General features: G+C 32.7%; 1 protein-coding gene across 1 annotated transcript in view; it reads left to right on the top strand.

Moving 5' to 3' along the window:
- Positions 1–16,840, top strand: part of LOC141454118 (uncharacterized) — a 164,822-nt gene that overhangs the window by 141,125 nt on the left and 6,857 nt on the right. The window contains exons 25-33 of the mRNA XM_074127987.1: positions 937–1,086; positions 5,937–6,018; positions 7,241–7,401; positions 7,603–7,709; positions 8,826–9,003; positions 9,675–9,840; positions 14,951–15,112; positions 16,014–16,138; positions 16,385–16,510. Of these exons, the coding sequence (XP_073984088.1) occupies positions 937–1,086; positions 5,937–6,018; positions 7,241–7,401; positions 7,603–7,709; positions 8,826–9,003; positions 9,675–9,840; positions 14,951–15,112; positions 16,014–16,138; positions 16,385–16,510 (1,257 nt within the window). The remainder of the gene's footprint in view (positions 1–936; positions 1,087–5,936; positions 6,019–7,240; positions 7,402–7,602; positions 7,710–8,825; positions 9,004–9,674; positions 9,841–14,950; positions 15,113–16,013; positions 16,139–16,384; positions 16,511–16,840) is intronic.

Below are 16,840 nucleotides of genomic sequence, written 5' to 3'. Positions count from 1 at the left end.
TACCAGAGTCGCCTTATTCGTCTCCTCACTATATATTACTTGTCTCCATGTTATCAACAAATACACCTCGTTACTTCCCTTTACTTTGAATTTCTAGCGACTTCTAGAGCAGTGAAAGAGACCTCATTTACAAATTATACCCTTAGAATTTTCTTTACATTTATACATACAGTATGTAAAACATATTGTATAAATGGTTCTCATTAGCCTAATTCAAGTATTTTTTATACAAATCATTTTACCATTGAATGGACAAGGCTAAATCACTGTTATAAAGTTTTTTAAATCTCCATAATCGCATTCTATTTTACAAAAGGAGGTTACTCTTGCTTACAGAACATTTTTCGTGAAATAGTGTGAACGGTAGTTTAATGTAACTAATGACGCTAAGACCTAATAAAATCAACTTAGAGCATTACTGTCTTCAAAAAGATCTGTGGAAGACCTTGACTTCAGGTGAGTTTAGAAAAGCTGGTATGACGAATTCGAGTTACGCACTTAGGGTAAGGATACCATTACATCTTAAAGTTGATGAATGTTTTAAAAACTTTGATAGCTACTTTGTTTTTTCGGAACAGTTCATGAAATTTGTGTTTGTAAAACCTCTACTTGCTACTTTATCATTCTTGTCCTGTACAGCTGATCAGCGATGTAGATTGCTGATAAGACGTAATGCAATCTTCCTCACAGATACTTCTGTTCCGTTTCACTGACGCTCTGTCAAGAAACATGTTAACTATGATAGCATCTGAATTCTTCATTCAACACTTTAATCTTTTAAAATAGATTTACATACCTTTACCATCACCTCATAAGTCATATACTTACTTATTCAAATACATAATAATTATTAAATAGTTGAAATAAATATTAGTGCAATTTTATTGGGTAGAATACTATAAAATGTTTTTAATATGAACTAATTATGTGTTGCAGGATGAAAAAGCATGTCCAGGAGGAGGGAGCACCGGTGGCAGTTTGGAACATGAATATGAACTTAAAGATGTTGTTAAAGAAGGACACGATAGGGCCGATCCTACCCAGTTTGAACTTCTCAAAGTGCTGGGCCAAGGCTCTTTCGGAAAAGTAAGTTTACTTGGTGAACTTCTACTCTATTTAGTGTTCTTTTTATTTTTTGTAGAGACGGATTTTCCTTTTTGTGTTTTCCTAGTGTTGTGTGTAACTGGTCGTACATCTGTCCATTCAACCTCTTATTGTCTTATCTTTTCCATTCAGTCTTTTGATGTTTACATCTACATCTGATGGATAAACTTATTTGAGGCTCTATTAAGGGCTAAAAGAAGTAGTATGTATCTTAAGGAAGATTTATCTTGGAAGGTATATTCCTTATTACATCCGTTCTCAGTCACAGATAATCAGGGTGAATATCACTTTTAGATAATTTGAAGAACATTTAATATCTGTATATGATTTTGACTAATCGGCAGAATTAAAGCTGATAAAGAAAAGAAAGATGGTGAAGCGACAATGAAGAAAAGTAGAATTATTTAGTGTGATATCCCATTTCAGATTAAAAATCTCAGTTATTTTTAAAGATTTGAGGGTGTTCTTTTATTTTGGAAACCTTTGGGAGTAGTTTAACAAAACTTCTCGTGAATTTGAAACTTAGGTAATTGTTTACACTGATTTTAAATTAGACTTCATCATTAAGTCTCAAGAAACAAACCTCCTTTCTCTGCTAGTCAGAAAACTGTACATTTACTGAGCCACATTCAGACAATAATGGGTTAGGATAATAAGTTTGGCCGGGAATAAGTGTGTAAAGTTAAAAGGCCATAGAAATTGGAGCGCTCCAGTAGGAGATTTAAAACGGGCTCTTTGTTGAATTGATGAAGTTAGTGGAAGCAAATTGCTCGGATTGAGTTATGGGCGCCAGGAGTTTAAAGCTTTGCGATGAAGCTCATTATTGTACACTTAATGAAATTAAATTGCCATAAGTTGCTTAGAAACCATTTGAGCTTTGACTTTCCTTGATACTTTTAGCCAGTAAAGTCTGATAAAGATTCTTTTCGAATTTAGATTTACTTTCCTCTGTTACCATTCTGTATCTTTTAAACTGAGCTTTATTATATTTACTGGGTGATCTGAGTCAAAAGGAATGTTCAAGTGCTACTCTCAACATTTGCTTAAGTAGATAAAAAAGTAATAAAAATGCAAAATTTGTTTAAGATTAATTAATGTGCTTCAAAGGAGTTTCAAAATTGAAGTATTGGTAAAATATTCCTTTAATCTGTTGACTGTTTTCTAATGATAGCAGTGAAAAAATTCTGTGAGTAGCCTTTTTAATTCCAAAAAAATTGGGCAAAGAACTTGAAATTCAGAATCGTGATTTTAGAGTAATTTTTAAATAAATATTTTTTTTTTAGAATGTATAAATATATATGTTCTATTTGTATGTGTTTTATATGCGTATGTGTATGAACCTATGAACAAAGACCTACTGACTTACACAAAGACTTATTGCCTTTGTTTCAAGTTCACCCCCATAATGTTTGTTCAAGGATTTTCTGAGCAAGGCTCATCAAGGTGTGAATAACAAAAGGGTAATTTTCATTTTGTTAAATTTCCTTACTAAGTAATGCCGAGTAAAGAAAATTTGTCACAACTGTGAACGTCTTAGTAATAGATAGTCTGATAATTGCTTAAAAGCGAGGTCAATGAATCATTGATTCAAGATTGTTTACAATAATTCGTGTTATATTACATGTTATCAGACTTCATGCTTCATATTCAGGTACTTACGTATATAAGCTCGGCTATATATATATATATATTTTTATTTATTTATTTTTTTTTTTTTGAGAGAGGAGGAGTGCATCATCTACAATTGGAGCACTTTGCCCAATAGTTTTACTTCTTTGTAATTTCAGTATTTATTCCTTTTGCTTTCATGAAATCCATTGGTTAGAACCAAAGCTTTCTCTCCAATTATCATTGATAAATATAATTCAAACTTGTGCACACCCCGTTAATGGCATAGTTTAATTACTTCCTACCCTTAATATAAAGTAACAATTGCAATAATTATTAAATTGAAAGCTGATTGGTTAAACTCCAATTAATAGGCCATTCGCCAGTTAGGGTGGCTAAAGCCACCGTCCAATTAGGTTCCAATAGTAATGCTTTAAAACGTATTTAGCAAGCAAAATAGAGACCATGGAATATCAACGGTAATTCTAAAAGAGCCACTCGCGGTTCATCTGACAATAGTAAGAATTGAAATAGAATTGATAACAGTTCGTAATTTCAACAAAAAAAAAAGGAAAATTATATAATGCACGAAAATAACTATGGAGTTAAAAATATCTTTTTCAAGAAGTTATTCTAATACTTCTCTCGAGCAGAGAGAGCCTCTCTTGAGGACCTGAATTTACTCGGAGAATACATTATTTATCCTCGTACTTTATCTGAATTTTGAGTAAAATATAAATAGTGAGTAACATTCCTTTGTACCTGGCCCAATTCGTGATTGATATATTTTTTAAAAAAAGGGCAAAATAAAATTCCGTACAAAAACCATAAATCCACGTCCCTGGTAGTCAAGAATTGGCCATGTTCTATGCTGCATTCTAATACTTGCGGTTATAATTGAATTTTTGATATTTACCCAAAGATCTATTATTTAAAACATTTATATGAGCACCATTGTTAATATAGCCCAGATGAATTCTACCATCTAGGGCAGACTTTTTTTTTTTTTTGCGAAGATAACCCAGGGTGTGCCCTAGATCTCTTAATAGCCTATAGGATGGTATCTGTTATCTTTGAGTAGAGCAGTGTTGTTCTCATTTTTACCAAAAGCTATAAAGTAACCAATCTTAGAACGAGCTGGAACGGGTGAATATAAATCTTTTGGCCTCATTTTTACCCGCAATCGCGTTATTGGAGAGTCTTACTTGAACAGCTTTTTTTTTTTTTTATTGTGAATGTTTAACACAACTGCAAGAATAGGTTGTCAAAAATTGTGAAATAAGAAGCATCACTACCGCACTTAGCGATTCAAGGACGTGAATTCCTTAACCTTTTCCGATTGGCAGATTGGAAGAATTTTTGAAAACAGTGCTTCAGTTATGGGGGAGATTAAGATTAGAGTCGACTGGAATCAAAAAGGAACCATTCACCTTCGGAGTGGTAACCATTACCTCTATAAAACATTTGCCAAAAGAAAATCTTTGATTTGCTAGATAACTACCTGATATTTTGGAAACAAGGACAAATTATAACCATCAGAATGCTCAGGGCTGAGTTTACCTCTTTATGTTTTTAGTAAGAAATATAAAAACAAATTTTTAATTGAAATTACTCCCTTTGAATGTATTTACAAAATTTGTATAAAATGTTTGATTAAAAAGTAAGTGTTACTGAACTTAGATGTACAGAAAAAATGGTTGGACTATTCAACTGTCCATGCCCAGAAGAATTGTAAATGCTTGAACGTACGAGTATAGTTACATCACATTACAAGAGCCATTATGCGCTAGAAATGTTACATACTTGTCAGAACGTGAAGGTATGAGTTAGTTAACATATATAGAGTTGGATAGAAGATTGTCACTCTTTGTGATAGCTAAACGTTAGTGGGACCTTGACAGGGGACTTCCCTCACACGTCCTTCAGGTAAACAGGTGAGTCTCTTCTTCATTGCACATGCGTACCACTAGATAAAATAGATATCAAATACATGAAATTTAGTTGCAATCCATTGATACTCTACGGAGTAGTGGCATGTTAGGTATTTCATTGTATTCAATTTTCATTCGAGCTTTTCAATCATAGGAAGTGCCTGGAAGATATTGCTGACCTTCCGTCACTATTGATCATGCTAGTTTTCAGTTAGGTTATTCTAAATGAAAAGCGCAGCAATTAGTTTCACTTTCTGCAAATGATAGTTTTTAAAAGGCAGATTTTTCATTAAAGTTACCATTTTTGCCCTTAAAATGTACGGAAAGAGTTCCAAACAAAACTAATAAGTTGTAAACTACCGAAAATCATAGTGATACGCCCGCTAGGATAATTTTGATTAAGACCATTATTATTAAGAACCCTGGAGTTACCTAAACACAAATTGAAATTATAAATATCTGCAGGAAACCCACGCAATGCCTTCCGTTTTCTAAATATTTTAATGATCGTTACATTTCCTCTTTTGAAGTGTGAGAGAAATTTAAAAGAAAAAGAAAGAAACAGAGACTTTTAGTGTTGCACCTTGGAAGGAACCTTTTCATGGTGGAAAAAATTAGGTAGGTGGAAAATCAGGAAATAATTGGAAATGAGGTGGAGGCCGCGGCTCTAACTTTAGCTTCAAGACATCAGACAATCTTTCTGCAAAACGAGTGTCCAGTACAAGACCTGCTCCTTATTCTTAACACTTATAGTCTTCATAACAATCCTGACCAAGATCCTGTTTGATTTGATTACCTAAACACATTTAGGGAACACATACAATGTGTATTAATAAGAAATTGTTTTAGAGGTTAAGGCGTCAGATATAAAGATTTAAGCAAAAATAAAGTGGATAATGGTTCTTCTTTTGGCAACAATAGAGATTCTTTCAAAATAAAGACTAACTCCCAGAATTGTATAGACTTTAGTGCAAGCAGTTAATTTAATTAATGGATGAAATGAAATGAACTAGTTAGTTCAGAGAAACTCAAGATACCTCTTGAGATACCGTGTTCTGTGTTTGAAAACCTGAGATACTGAGCACTGGTTTGAACACAACCTGAGATATCTAGTGATAACTAGCAATAACCTGTCTATGATCTTTCTGTCAGACACAATATTTAATGAAAGTTTTATTACCTAGCCAAATTATAATTTACTTATTCGTTTGTATTAGCGTCGCACTATCTGAAATAATAGATTTCGTTTGTTTTTATACTGAACTTTTAAAACTTATTGTGTGTTTTTGACAGGTTTTTCTTGTGCGGAAGATAGTTGGGGCTGACAGTGGCACCCTCTACGCCATGAAAGTACTAAAAAAGGCTACGCTAAAAGGTAGATAATTTTATTTTCCTTAGTAAATCTCTTTAAACAGTTCACTACCTTAATTTTTGTTGCCTTCAGGGAAACAAAGATGCATCCAAGTTGGGACATCTTCTCTTCATTTGGTCCGTTTGTCATTCTGGTTAAGGATTTAGAAGTGTCTCTTTATGTACTGGAATGCTAACATGAAAAACGGTTGACAAATGGTCTATTAAGGGTTTTAATTATGTCAGAATCCTTGCTCTGTAAAAAAAAAAAAATATGACGAAAAAGTAGCTAGATTGCACAATCTTAGATTTACGGTATTTAGCAAAAAATAAATAAATAAATGATACCATATTACAGCTCTTTTGTGATTATTTGGGAGCGAATTTCACGGTTCCATAACGGTTATACCTTTGATGAGAAGTGCTATCAATAATTGTAGCCGTACGTTGCTCTCATCGCCAAGTGATCCATCTTTGTGATATCACATCTTTGTAAATACTCATTTGTATACAGCATCGAATATCCATCTTTTGTTGTTGCAGGCTTTCGGTGACATGGTTGCACTGCCTACAGGTATCCTGATTACTTTTTCTCTAGAGTGAACCTGCCCATTAAGGTTTTCGCATGCCATCTTTCTAGGCAGAATGCCTCTGTCTCCGAAAATATGTTGAAACAAAAAATCAATGTAGTTATTTACCGATCTAAGCTGCGCGTGATATCTGCCGCAGAATTATTTTCGTTCCATTATTTCATTAATTCCTCTTCGCCACTAGGGTTTCCCAGATCCTAAGGCTTAGAAAATAAAACCTCTTGTCTGCTACGTAGGTTCACTATTTTTATTTGGTACCTTCCTCTTTTCTGCTGTAACAATCAGTTATTACAATAATTATTCTTATTTTTTTCCTTTTCTTAACTATTTTCCAGTACGAGCGAGATCTCGCGGTTAAGGGACCTACTGTACTTACGGAGGGAGCGAACGATGCTACTGTACCGCTTTTCTTCTTATTACTTCTATCGCTGTTACTTGAATCTCACCAACTACCTCTCGTCTCCAATTTCTTCAAGTCAACAATGCAGATTAAAATATTTCCTCTCAATTTAGATGTTGAACGCAGAAATCCAATCCTTATAGTTGATATTGAATTATATCAAATGAAAAATAAATTGTCTTTAATAAAAATAAGATAAAAATAAGCTGAGAGATAACATCCTTTTAAAACATGTTTGTTTGTTTCTTTCTTTACAGTAAGAGATAGAATGAGAACTAAAATGGAAAGAAATATCTTAGTTGATGTAAGACATCCGTTTATAGTACGTCTTCATTATGCTTTTCAAACTGAAGGAAAACTCTACCTTATATTGGATTTTCTGAGGGGTGGTGATCTTTTCTCTAGGCTATCCAAAGAGGTAGGTTACAAGAGCTATTACATTTTGTTTTGTGGGTTTTTATCGACCATTTATTTTATACACCAATATTCTTACTCTTTGACCATTTTATCATTATGGGGACTTCACTGTAGACTGTTTTGCGATTCTTCTTCTTCTTTTATTTCATTGTAACCATTTTGAAAATTTCTTTCTTTTCATTTTAATTTATTATTTTTGTAGCTTATGTTCACCGAGGAAGATGTAAAATTCTACTTGGCCGAACTTGCGCTGGCATTAAATCATCTGCACAGCTTAGGAATCATCTACAGAGATCTTAAACCTGAAAAGTAAGCAGTTATACCAGTAATAAAATATTTCAGCAATAATAGGGTGCCTTAAGTTTAAGGAGTTACAGGTTTTGTCAGTAGGTGACCAAGCGGAATCAGACATCCTTCTTCTTTTCAAACTTAATTAATTTTCACCATCTGTTTTAATAGAAACCCTTTAAAATTTTACTAGGATATTTCAAGTATAAGAAGAAATGCTGTTCTAGGGCTATAAAATTGTATACCCTGTCAACTTTATTATTTTTCAAATGATAATTAGTATTTACATTTCTTTCAAGTTCAATTTTTTTCTAAACAGATAATAAACATTTACATTCTGCAGTTATTACAATTTCGTCAAAAAAAAAAAATTTAAAACCTAAAAGAAAAATTAACGCTGTTAAGTATTAGGTATTGAGGAATGTACGGTTTCCACCTAAGACTTGCCATTAGGCTGATTTCAGGTGACAAAAGCCTTTTAGCAGCTCTTTCCTCATTTCTTTTAATCAATACGGTCACCTATGTAAACCCTATTGAAAACAGAAGAGGGTTTCAGGTTTAGTTTTACCACAGTTAAAATTGGGAATTTCTTCTATTTTTGGAAAATGAGTCGTGGAAGTATGGATTTCTTGATGCTAGTAATTTAGATTGTAAATCTACTTTTCTGTGGTATTATACGTTACATTCTGTGTATATTGAGGTGAAATCTGGAAGTTGATCAGTCTTTTAAAATTTTAAAGAGGAAAGATAAAGTATTTATTGATTTATTGATAAGCCCTCACCACTGGAAAAAGGAGTTCGTTGGTAGAACCTAAGCCAGTGACATTCTTCTTGAAGGCTACGGAGGAGGGCGACGTTTGTTCCAAGTACTTTGCAGTTTTATCATTCTTAATTTTATTCTTTTAAAAAAAGAAAATTGGCTAAAAATGGAAAAAGTACTGCTCATATTAAAGTGACTCTTTTTTTTAACCAGCTGACAGAGATTAGGTCAGATCGCTCAACTTCCAGAAAATATTTTAATTAAGTAGAGAGAAAGATAGAAAATCGATTGTTTTGGTTCAACTCAAGAATTATAGTACTTAATTTTTAAAGTTCTTTAAAAAAAATAAATAAATCGTATATAACAATTACTTCTAGCATTCTTCTGGACGAAGAGGGGCACATATCGCTAACAGATTTTGGATTAAGCAAACAACCAGTAGAGGATCAAAAGGCTTATTCATTCTGCGGGACTGTAGAATATATGGCGCCAGAAGTTGTTACCAGAAAGGGACATACTTTTGCTGCAGATTGGTGGTCTTTTGGAGTGCTCATGGTAACCAATTGGTTATTTATTGTTTATTGGCTTATTAGTAGTATTGAGTAAAAATGAAATATTTCAAGATTTACTCGATCTTTATTTATTCATTTATTTGTTTTGAATTGTAATACTGGAATATCACTGGTATTATCTAATATGAATATATTGGTTTCGTGACCGTAAATTGTTAAACTTAGGATGGAAGATTTGCGAGGAATCGCTCAAATAAAACAACTCGTCTCTTTGCCAACGTTTCGACAAATATATTGTCCTCTTCAGGGCGTGGCTATGCGGGTTGGTTGAGTTACAGAAACTATAACAGTTACAGTTTCCTCGCAAATCTTCTATCCTAAGTATTATCTAATATTCGAACTCCCTGTAACAGTGTTTTTTGAGTTTGAAACAGAAATCTCATTCATTCATATTTGAGCTATTAAAAGTAAATAGTACATCCGCAGGCTAACTTAATTGAGACCTTATCAGTAAGCTTGTGGACGGTGACCCAATCACTTGTCGCCAAGATCAGCAACTTCCCATAGAATACTCTCTCTAAGTACTCCAGCAATTTCTATCAGCGTACTGAAGAGAGTAGACTAAAGAGCCAATCAATCCAAAATGTTTTATCAAGTTTTCCCCACTTTTTTTTTTTTTACTTTTTAAGTGATTGTTCAAATTTATGTTTACAGTTCGAGATGCTAACTGGTGCTTTACCTTTCCAAGGAGCTAACAGAAAAGAAACTATGACTCAAATACTTAAAGCCAAACTGGGCATGCCTCAACATCTTTCCATGGAAGCACAGTCATTGCTTCGAGTCTTGTTTAAGAGAAATCCTGCCAACAGACTTGGAGCTGGTGAGTTCAATTTTTTTTTTTTTTTATGAAGTAACAAAATTAGGTTTAATTAGTTGTAAAATTTTGTAGAAAGAGGTTCAAGTTAGTTGTTTTTTTTGTGATATTAGAAGGTTTTGAAACTTAATAATCACTGCCACTGAAATTTTAATTTTTTTTTTTTTCAATAGACAATAGGCAGAAATAGATTTTTCATCATCCAAGCACTACTGCAAGTTCCTTTTTTTTCTCTCATCCTTAGCTTTTAACATTTTTCGACACACTCAACAGGTTGTTTCTACCAGCTAACTTGCTGAAAAAGCTAGCGATGACTGGCATAATGTCGAATTCTTCTTTTTTTACTTAGCCACAGTAATTTCATGATTAGTTCAAAGTGCGCATTATGCTATAGAAGTAAAAGTTGAATGAAATTGTTTAGTAAAGTTAGATTTTGTTTTTGTTTTTGAACTGCCCGTTTGATGATTATGAAAGTGATACACAAAATAAAAAAATTAAAAAACATGTTTAAAATAAAAATTATGTTAACTTGACGCTCCTTGCTATTTAGGAGAGGGTACGTATGTATTTGTACAATATAATGAATATTTACTTTTATTAACCTTTAATTAACTTATCATCCAATTAGGTGTGAATTTCTCTCTATTCTTTATTTTTTTTATTTCAGAATATCAATAATAAGATAGATATCCCTATATTTATGCACGAGATTAGATCAACGTTTTATTATATGTTAGGACAGGCGGCCAGCAAACAGTATTAGTTTTAAATACTATGGCTTCTTGTAAAGCTAGATTTTCTTTGTAACGGTTTCTTTTTAGAAAAGAGGTTCTCTCTCAGAAGTTTGTTGCCTGCCTTTTGATGCTGTTTATTAATTATTGTATTCACTTAAATAAATTATTCATTGTTAGTCCACAAATTTAATAAAATGTAGTGATCAAAAGTAATAGAAACTAATTGCTTGATTTGGTAATCATTTTTAAGTGTTTAATACTTTCTTTCAGTTTAACATCAAAACAGTTTCTCTTGAACTCATCCCAAGAACATTTTATTGTAGAATATTGTAAACATTAACCACTAACTTGCATGCATATTTTTATAAAACTACAGATTGTAGAATAATTCCCCCCCTCCTGTGTGGGTGGTTATGTGTTGTGTGTCTTTGAGAGAGGTAGAGAAAGAAAGAAATACGTTTATTAATGTCCTGGGACATTAGTCCCTTAAGGACAACAAAAAGTATATACATAAATTTAATGAACTAAAATTTCTCTTCTGAGTTGCTGCCAAATTAATATATACAATATATACACAGTAAAACAAAAAAAAATAAATAAATAAAACTAAAATTACATTTCCTTTTTAAATATATACACAAATAAATAAATAAAAATTTTAACTGAAAAGAAAAGAATAGGACTACTGCTTACAGTTTAAATAACAATATAATAATTATATAATGATAATAATAACATTAACAACAATAATATCAATAATAATAGTAATAGTGATAGTGAGGGAAGGGATTAGCTATGAGGTTAGCATACTGGACTCCCACGCGGAGGTCCCGGGTTCGAATCCAGCTGCTGACCCTTAGATTTTCTCTTCCTAGGAACTTCTTACAGCTCACTGTCCGGTGATGGACAGTGTTGTCTGTAACGAGAGAACACTGTCCGGAGGCCGGCAGTGCACTGGAAAAAGCTCCGGGCGCTAATGACCTCAGCTGTTGATGCGCAAAAAAAAAAAAAAAAAAAAAAAAAAAAAAAAAAAAAAAAAATAGTGATAGTGGTAATAAGTAGAGGGAAACTTGACAAAATAAAGATAATAATTAGAACAAAGAAGTAATAATAGTAATGAAAATAATAACTTTAATAATAAATTACTGATTTAGATAACTTTTGATAAGATGTTCGTATAAATGATGTTTATACGTATTAACAGACTTTGCACGCAAACCAATCGGAAGAGAGTTCCATAACTTGCAAGCTTTTAAATAAAAAGAATTTTGATAGGTTGCAGTCCTAGGTGTGGGCGTGTACAACTTTGTATCCACTTGTCGAGTGGTTCTCAAGTGTAACTGTACTTTGCTACTAAATAGTGAATACAGATAATCTGGCGCTCTATTTTTAAACAGAAAATAAATAAAGGCACCTAAAAAATATTGCCTTCTGTATTCAACATTTAGCCAGTTCAGACGATGGTAATAAGGAGTAATATGTTCATCTCTCCTGACATCAAAAATGAAACGAACACCCGAGTTTAGAGCTCTTTGTATCCTTGTATTCAGTTCCGAAGTCAGGTCCAAATAAACAAGACAACAATAATCTACATGCGGGAGGATGAGTGTTTGAACCAACTGCTTTCTTAGTGACACAGGCAAGATTTCTTTATGGTACTTCAGTTGATACAGAGCTTTGTTCATTCTATTGACAACATCACCCACATGATTATGCCAAGTTAAGGTGCTATTGAAGGTAACCCCCAAAAACTTAGCAGAATCCACATTAGGTAGATCAATGTTACCAATTTTTATCCTAGAAATATTGTTAAAATCGATGCCATTAACAAATCTAGAACTACCAACCACCATCGCCTTCATTTTACCGGCATTAAAAGATAAATTTTTATCTTTTGCCCAATTAAAAACAGAAGCAACGTCATCATTTACACATCTGATTCCATTCTCCAATTGATCAAAAGGAATATGTAAATAGAAAATTAAATCATCAGCGTAAATGAGATGCAAACAGTTTGAGATAACTCTAGAAATATCACTAACATAGATAGAGAACAATAACGGACCCAAAACAGAGCCCTGCGGCACACCAGAAGCAACATTTTCCCATCTTGAGCGAGCACCATTCATTCCAACGACACATTGTCGCCGAGACGAAAGGTAGACGAAAGAGAGAGAGAGAATGATTGGATGAGATGTACGAAAAGAAATTAATTTTTAAGGGATCAGAACCATTAGTAAGGAAATATTTGGAACCATTTTTGAGAAAATCGCTGAAAAAAAAGAAAGTAAATCCATTCACGATTAATTGGATCGATTTTCACCATAATCTTATAGTCCCAACGATATATAAAATTTGGAATACCTGTTGATTTTAAATTTTTGAATTATTTTGAGCTCTATAAAGGGTCTCACATTGCTCAAATGATCGAGAGATATTGATTTTGAAGAAAAAGAAGAAGAATTAACTGATAAAAGACACAAAAAACAGAAGCGACGTCATCATTTACACATCTGATTCCATTCTCCAATTGATCAAAAGGAATATGAAAATAGAGAATTAAATCATCAGCGTATAATTGATAATTTGTATAATTGATTTTTTTTTAGTAGTTTATTAAAGTTATGAAAGATTTTATAAGCTTTAAGATTGCAAAATAATATAATTTTTTTAGTTTTAGAATAAGTGATGAGAGAAAAACTAAGTACCCAAAAGTAGTGGGTGTACGTGTGAGGAAGTGAAAAGTATTAAAAAATCTGGCAAATATGGTATCGTTTTGTAGTGTATGTAATTTGTATGAGATGTAAATAATATTTTGTATATCGTTTTATAGATGTTTGTATGGAGAATGTGTACTGTATGAATGGGATAAGGGAAGGAGGCTAATACCAACGGGGAGTGGCTATACTTACTTAGGCCTTCCACTTGCACTCAGTAAATAGAGTAAATATTTGGGAACTAATGTTGTGTGGGTTGGCGCCTCGACCACTTTAAAGTAGAAGTATGAATGAAATGTGAATGAATAGTGCACATAAATCTGGCACTAGTATATTGAAATTCCAGCTCAAGAAGTTACTTCTTATTATGAGAAGGTACACAAGGGTTGATTGAGTAGTGAGAGAGTTAAATAAAGTTAGGAACTTCGAGAGTACAAAAATTATAAGCTGATAGCAGCATATTTATAAGCTCGTGTTTACAGACATGTATATGGCTTATAATACTAAATCAACAAAAAGTTTAAACTCCTGGTGCAGGGCAAAGATACCATCAACGTGTAGCAACGAAGGTTTTTTTTTTTTTTTTTTTTTTTTTTTAGGTCATTGACGAAAAAATATCCTGTAAAAAGTAGAATTTTGATTTTATCTCTTGAATTTATTTTAGATGTATCTTAGAAGTGAAATACTTCAAAATGAGTTGAATGGTTGTAAGTCGGATCACCTATCTGTAATTGTGTGAATTAAACAAAGGTACTTTCCCCTTCAGTGAACCACACCTTAGTTTACTTTTATTACATTTTTTGCACTTTTTACTACAATTAATATTCGTTTTATTTGCATTTTAACATATTTGCATTTTATTCAAAAAATAATAAGCAATATTTAAGATGTTCAAATAAATGGGGTAGGTATTATTAAAATAAATAAATTTATTCATATATATTAGTGTAAGACTTTAAATCGTTGAGAAATAGTTCATGTCAACCAAAGTTAATCAGCTGCCTGCGTGAAACGAAATAATTTGCCATAAATAAATAAACAGATTTGCAACTAAACATGCTCCAAAAAAAGTGTTTTGCGACTGAAAAAAAATAATCAGCCCCATATCAGAAAATTCAGAATCACATATATGGAAATAGAACTAACTATGCGTTTATTTTGGTCATTATCCCTGCTTGTTGAGGACGATTTTTGGACAACATCCACGTTAGAGAGCGACGTTATTTGAACTCAGCATTTACAATGACAAATAACTTGCAATACTATCTTCACAAAACGCATTCCCTACTCTAGACTAAACCTTGTTCGTCAGAATCTCTTTGTTTTAAATACCTAAACTGCAAGTACATTATTGATGTTACTTCAATTCTAACTCGAAGTCCTGTGTATCCTTCCTCTCCTCTTTAAACAGGTGCGGGTGTCCAAATCATCTAGCATTTAAGTTTGGGAAGTACAGAATTTTGCCTCTCTTATGCCCGTTTCGATTCTTGTACTTTATGATAAAAACTGGTTATTATATTTCAAATAGCCATATTTATTTGAGTTTTTATAGTTTTGTCTCAGAACCTTTCGTCTGCAATGTATTTTTTTTTATTTATGTATAATTTTTATTTTACCGTAATTGTTTCCTATTGAATCTTGTTTAATAATTTCTATTTCTTTTAGGACCTGATGGAGTGAACGAAATTAAGAACCATTCATTCTTCGCAACAATAGACTGGGATAAGCTATTAAAAAAAGCCATCCAACCTCCATTTAAACCGGCCACACAAAGAGCTGATGATGCTTTCTACTTTGATTCTGAATTTACTTCCAAATCGCCCAAGGGTAAACAGCTTAATTAAAAATCATCTGTGTTCCATTTATTATTTGAATTGAAAAAAAAAATCTTTCTTCTATGAAGTTATTTTTATTTTTAATTAGCCTTAGTTTGTTTAAAAGCAACAATGTGCTTTTTGTTTCATTAAATTTGAGTGAGTTGATAGACTATCGGCTTTCAATAGTTCCCAGTTTCTGCTACTGCTGTAATAGGATTTCTGAGTATGACAACAATGTCGTGGTGTAATCATCCCCATTGTCTATTTAAACTGCCACTGTTAAACAGAAATATTAAGTACTCCTTTTTCCAGGACTTTTATTATGCTAGGTAAGTGCTGGAAAGAGAGGAGAGCAATAGTCTGGGATATTTTGCTCCTTAGCGCCGTATCCCATTCCTTCCCCAAATATCTTCCTGCTGATGTTCTGAAGATGCCTCGTTAGTCCACCTAGCAAAATGGAGAGGTGTGAGATTGAAGAAGGAAAATTAGTCAGAATTAGGATAGGATAATAAATAAATAATTGGTAACACTTCAGTATTACCAGTGGGTCTTTTTTCGCCCATTTAGGTTTAACTGTCGAGTGAGGCTATTCTCACACGATATTGGTCTTTGAGATATCTTGGTTGTTTGGTGCTCAAAGATAACTTGCGATATTTCAGGGAGCTGCATTTTGTAGGTATTGTTGGAGAGGGGGCTGTGAGTGGGCAGAAGATCCAGGTTAGGTTTCAGTCATCGCACCAGTTAAAATTTATAATAAATAGGAAATTAGACTGTAATAATTTGATCTTTGAATTCAATACTCCAAGAAGGGTTATCCTTATTTAGCTCAAAAAATGCTTAATATTCTTTTAGAAATAATAGTAGTAATAATAAAAGATTTTTATTATCTAACAGAAATTGTTTTTCTTCAGATTCCCCAGGTGTTCCACCAAGTGCAAACGCTCACGAATTGTTTAGAGGTTTTAGTTTTATCGCACCTTGTCTACTTGAGCCAGAATCTCCTCATCAAACGAGAATCGTTGAACCTTTAACTAGGGTAAGTACCCAAATTTCAATTTATGTTTTTCATGTTCTTTGTCGAAATATTTCCTCCAATCTTTCTTTTTTGCAATTAAAAGATTGATTGTTTCATTACCTTCAGTAATGTAGAATTAATAACTAGGATGCATGATTGATTTTGTGCCTGGGTACTGCTGAATAAGTGAAGTTTCAGAACCTACTAATTCCTCCTCAAACCATTTTGCTTTTAAGTGTAGTATCTATCTTTAATTTTACGTTTTAGATGCCATATTCAAAGGCCACGAACATTAATGATGAATACGAAATGCGAGAAGAAATTGGTAGAGGCAGTTACTCAATATGCAAACTGGCCGTTCATAGGGTTTCTAGAGTTGAATATGCTGTTAAGGTTTGTAAAATGCATTTTATTGTAATTACTACTATCTTTTCCGTTGTGTGAAACAACGCGTTGTTCAATGATATTTGAAATATTAATTCATTAGTTTGATAATAATAGCAGTTCACATTTACTTATACACAGCTTTCTAAAAAAGTTTCACTTAGTAAACTACAAATTTTCTCAAATACGATTACATTCGGCAGAGTTATCTCTGATTTCCTGCAGTTTATAACTTTATTGTTAAAGCTATTTACACAAATTCTTCAAGTTGCAATAAGTTGTGATGAAGTAAGTACTAATGTGATTTACTTTATGTGCAGGATACGTAATCGTTAATTG

This window comes from Rhodnius prolixus, unplaced genomic scaffold, assembly GCF_049639745.1.
Source record: "Rhodnius prolixus isolate KJV_2025 unplaced genomic scaffold, Rpr scaffold_1, whole genome shotgun sequence".
NCBI lineage: Eukaryota > Metazoa > Arthropoda > Insecta > Hemiptera > Reduviidae > Rhodnius > Rhodnius prolixus.
Note: the sequence above shows the minus strand (reverse complement) of the source record. Positions and strands in the feature narration are given on the sequence as shown.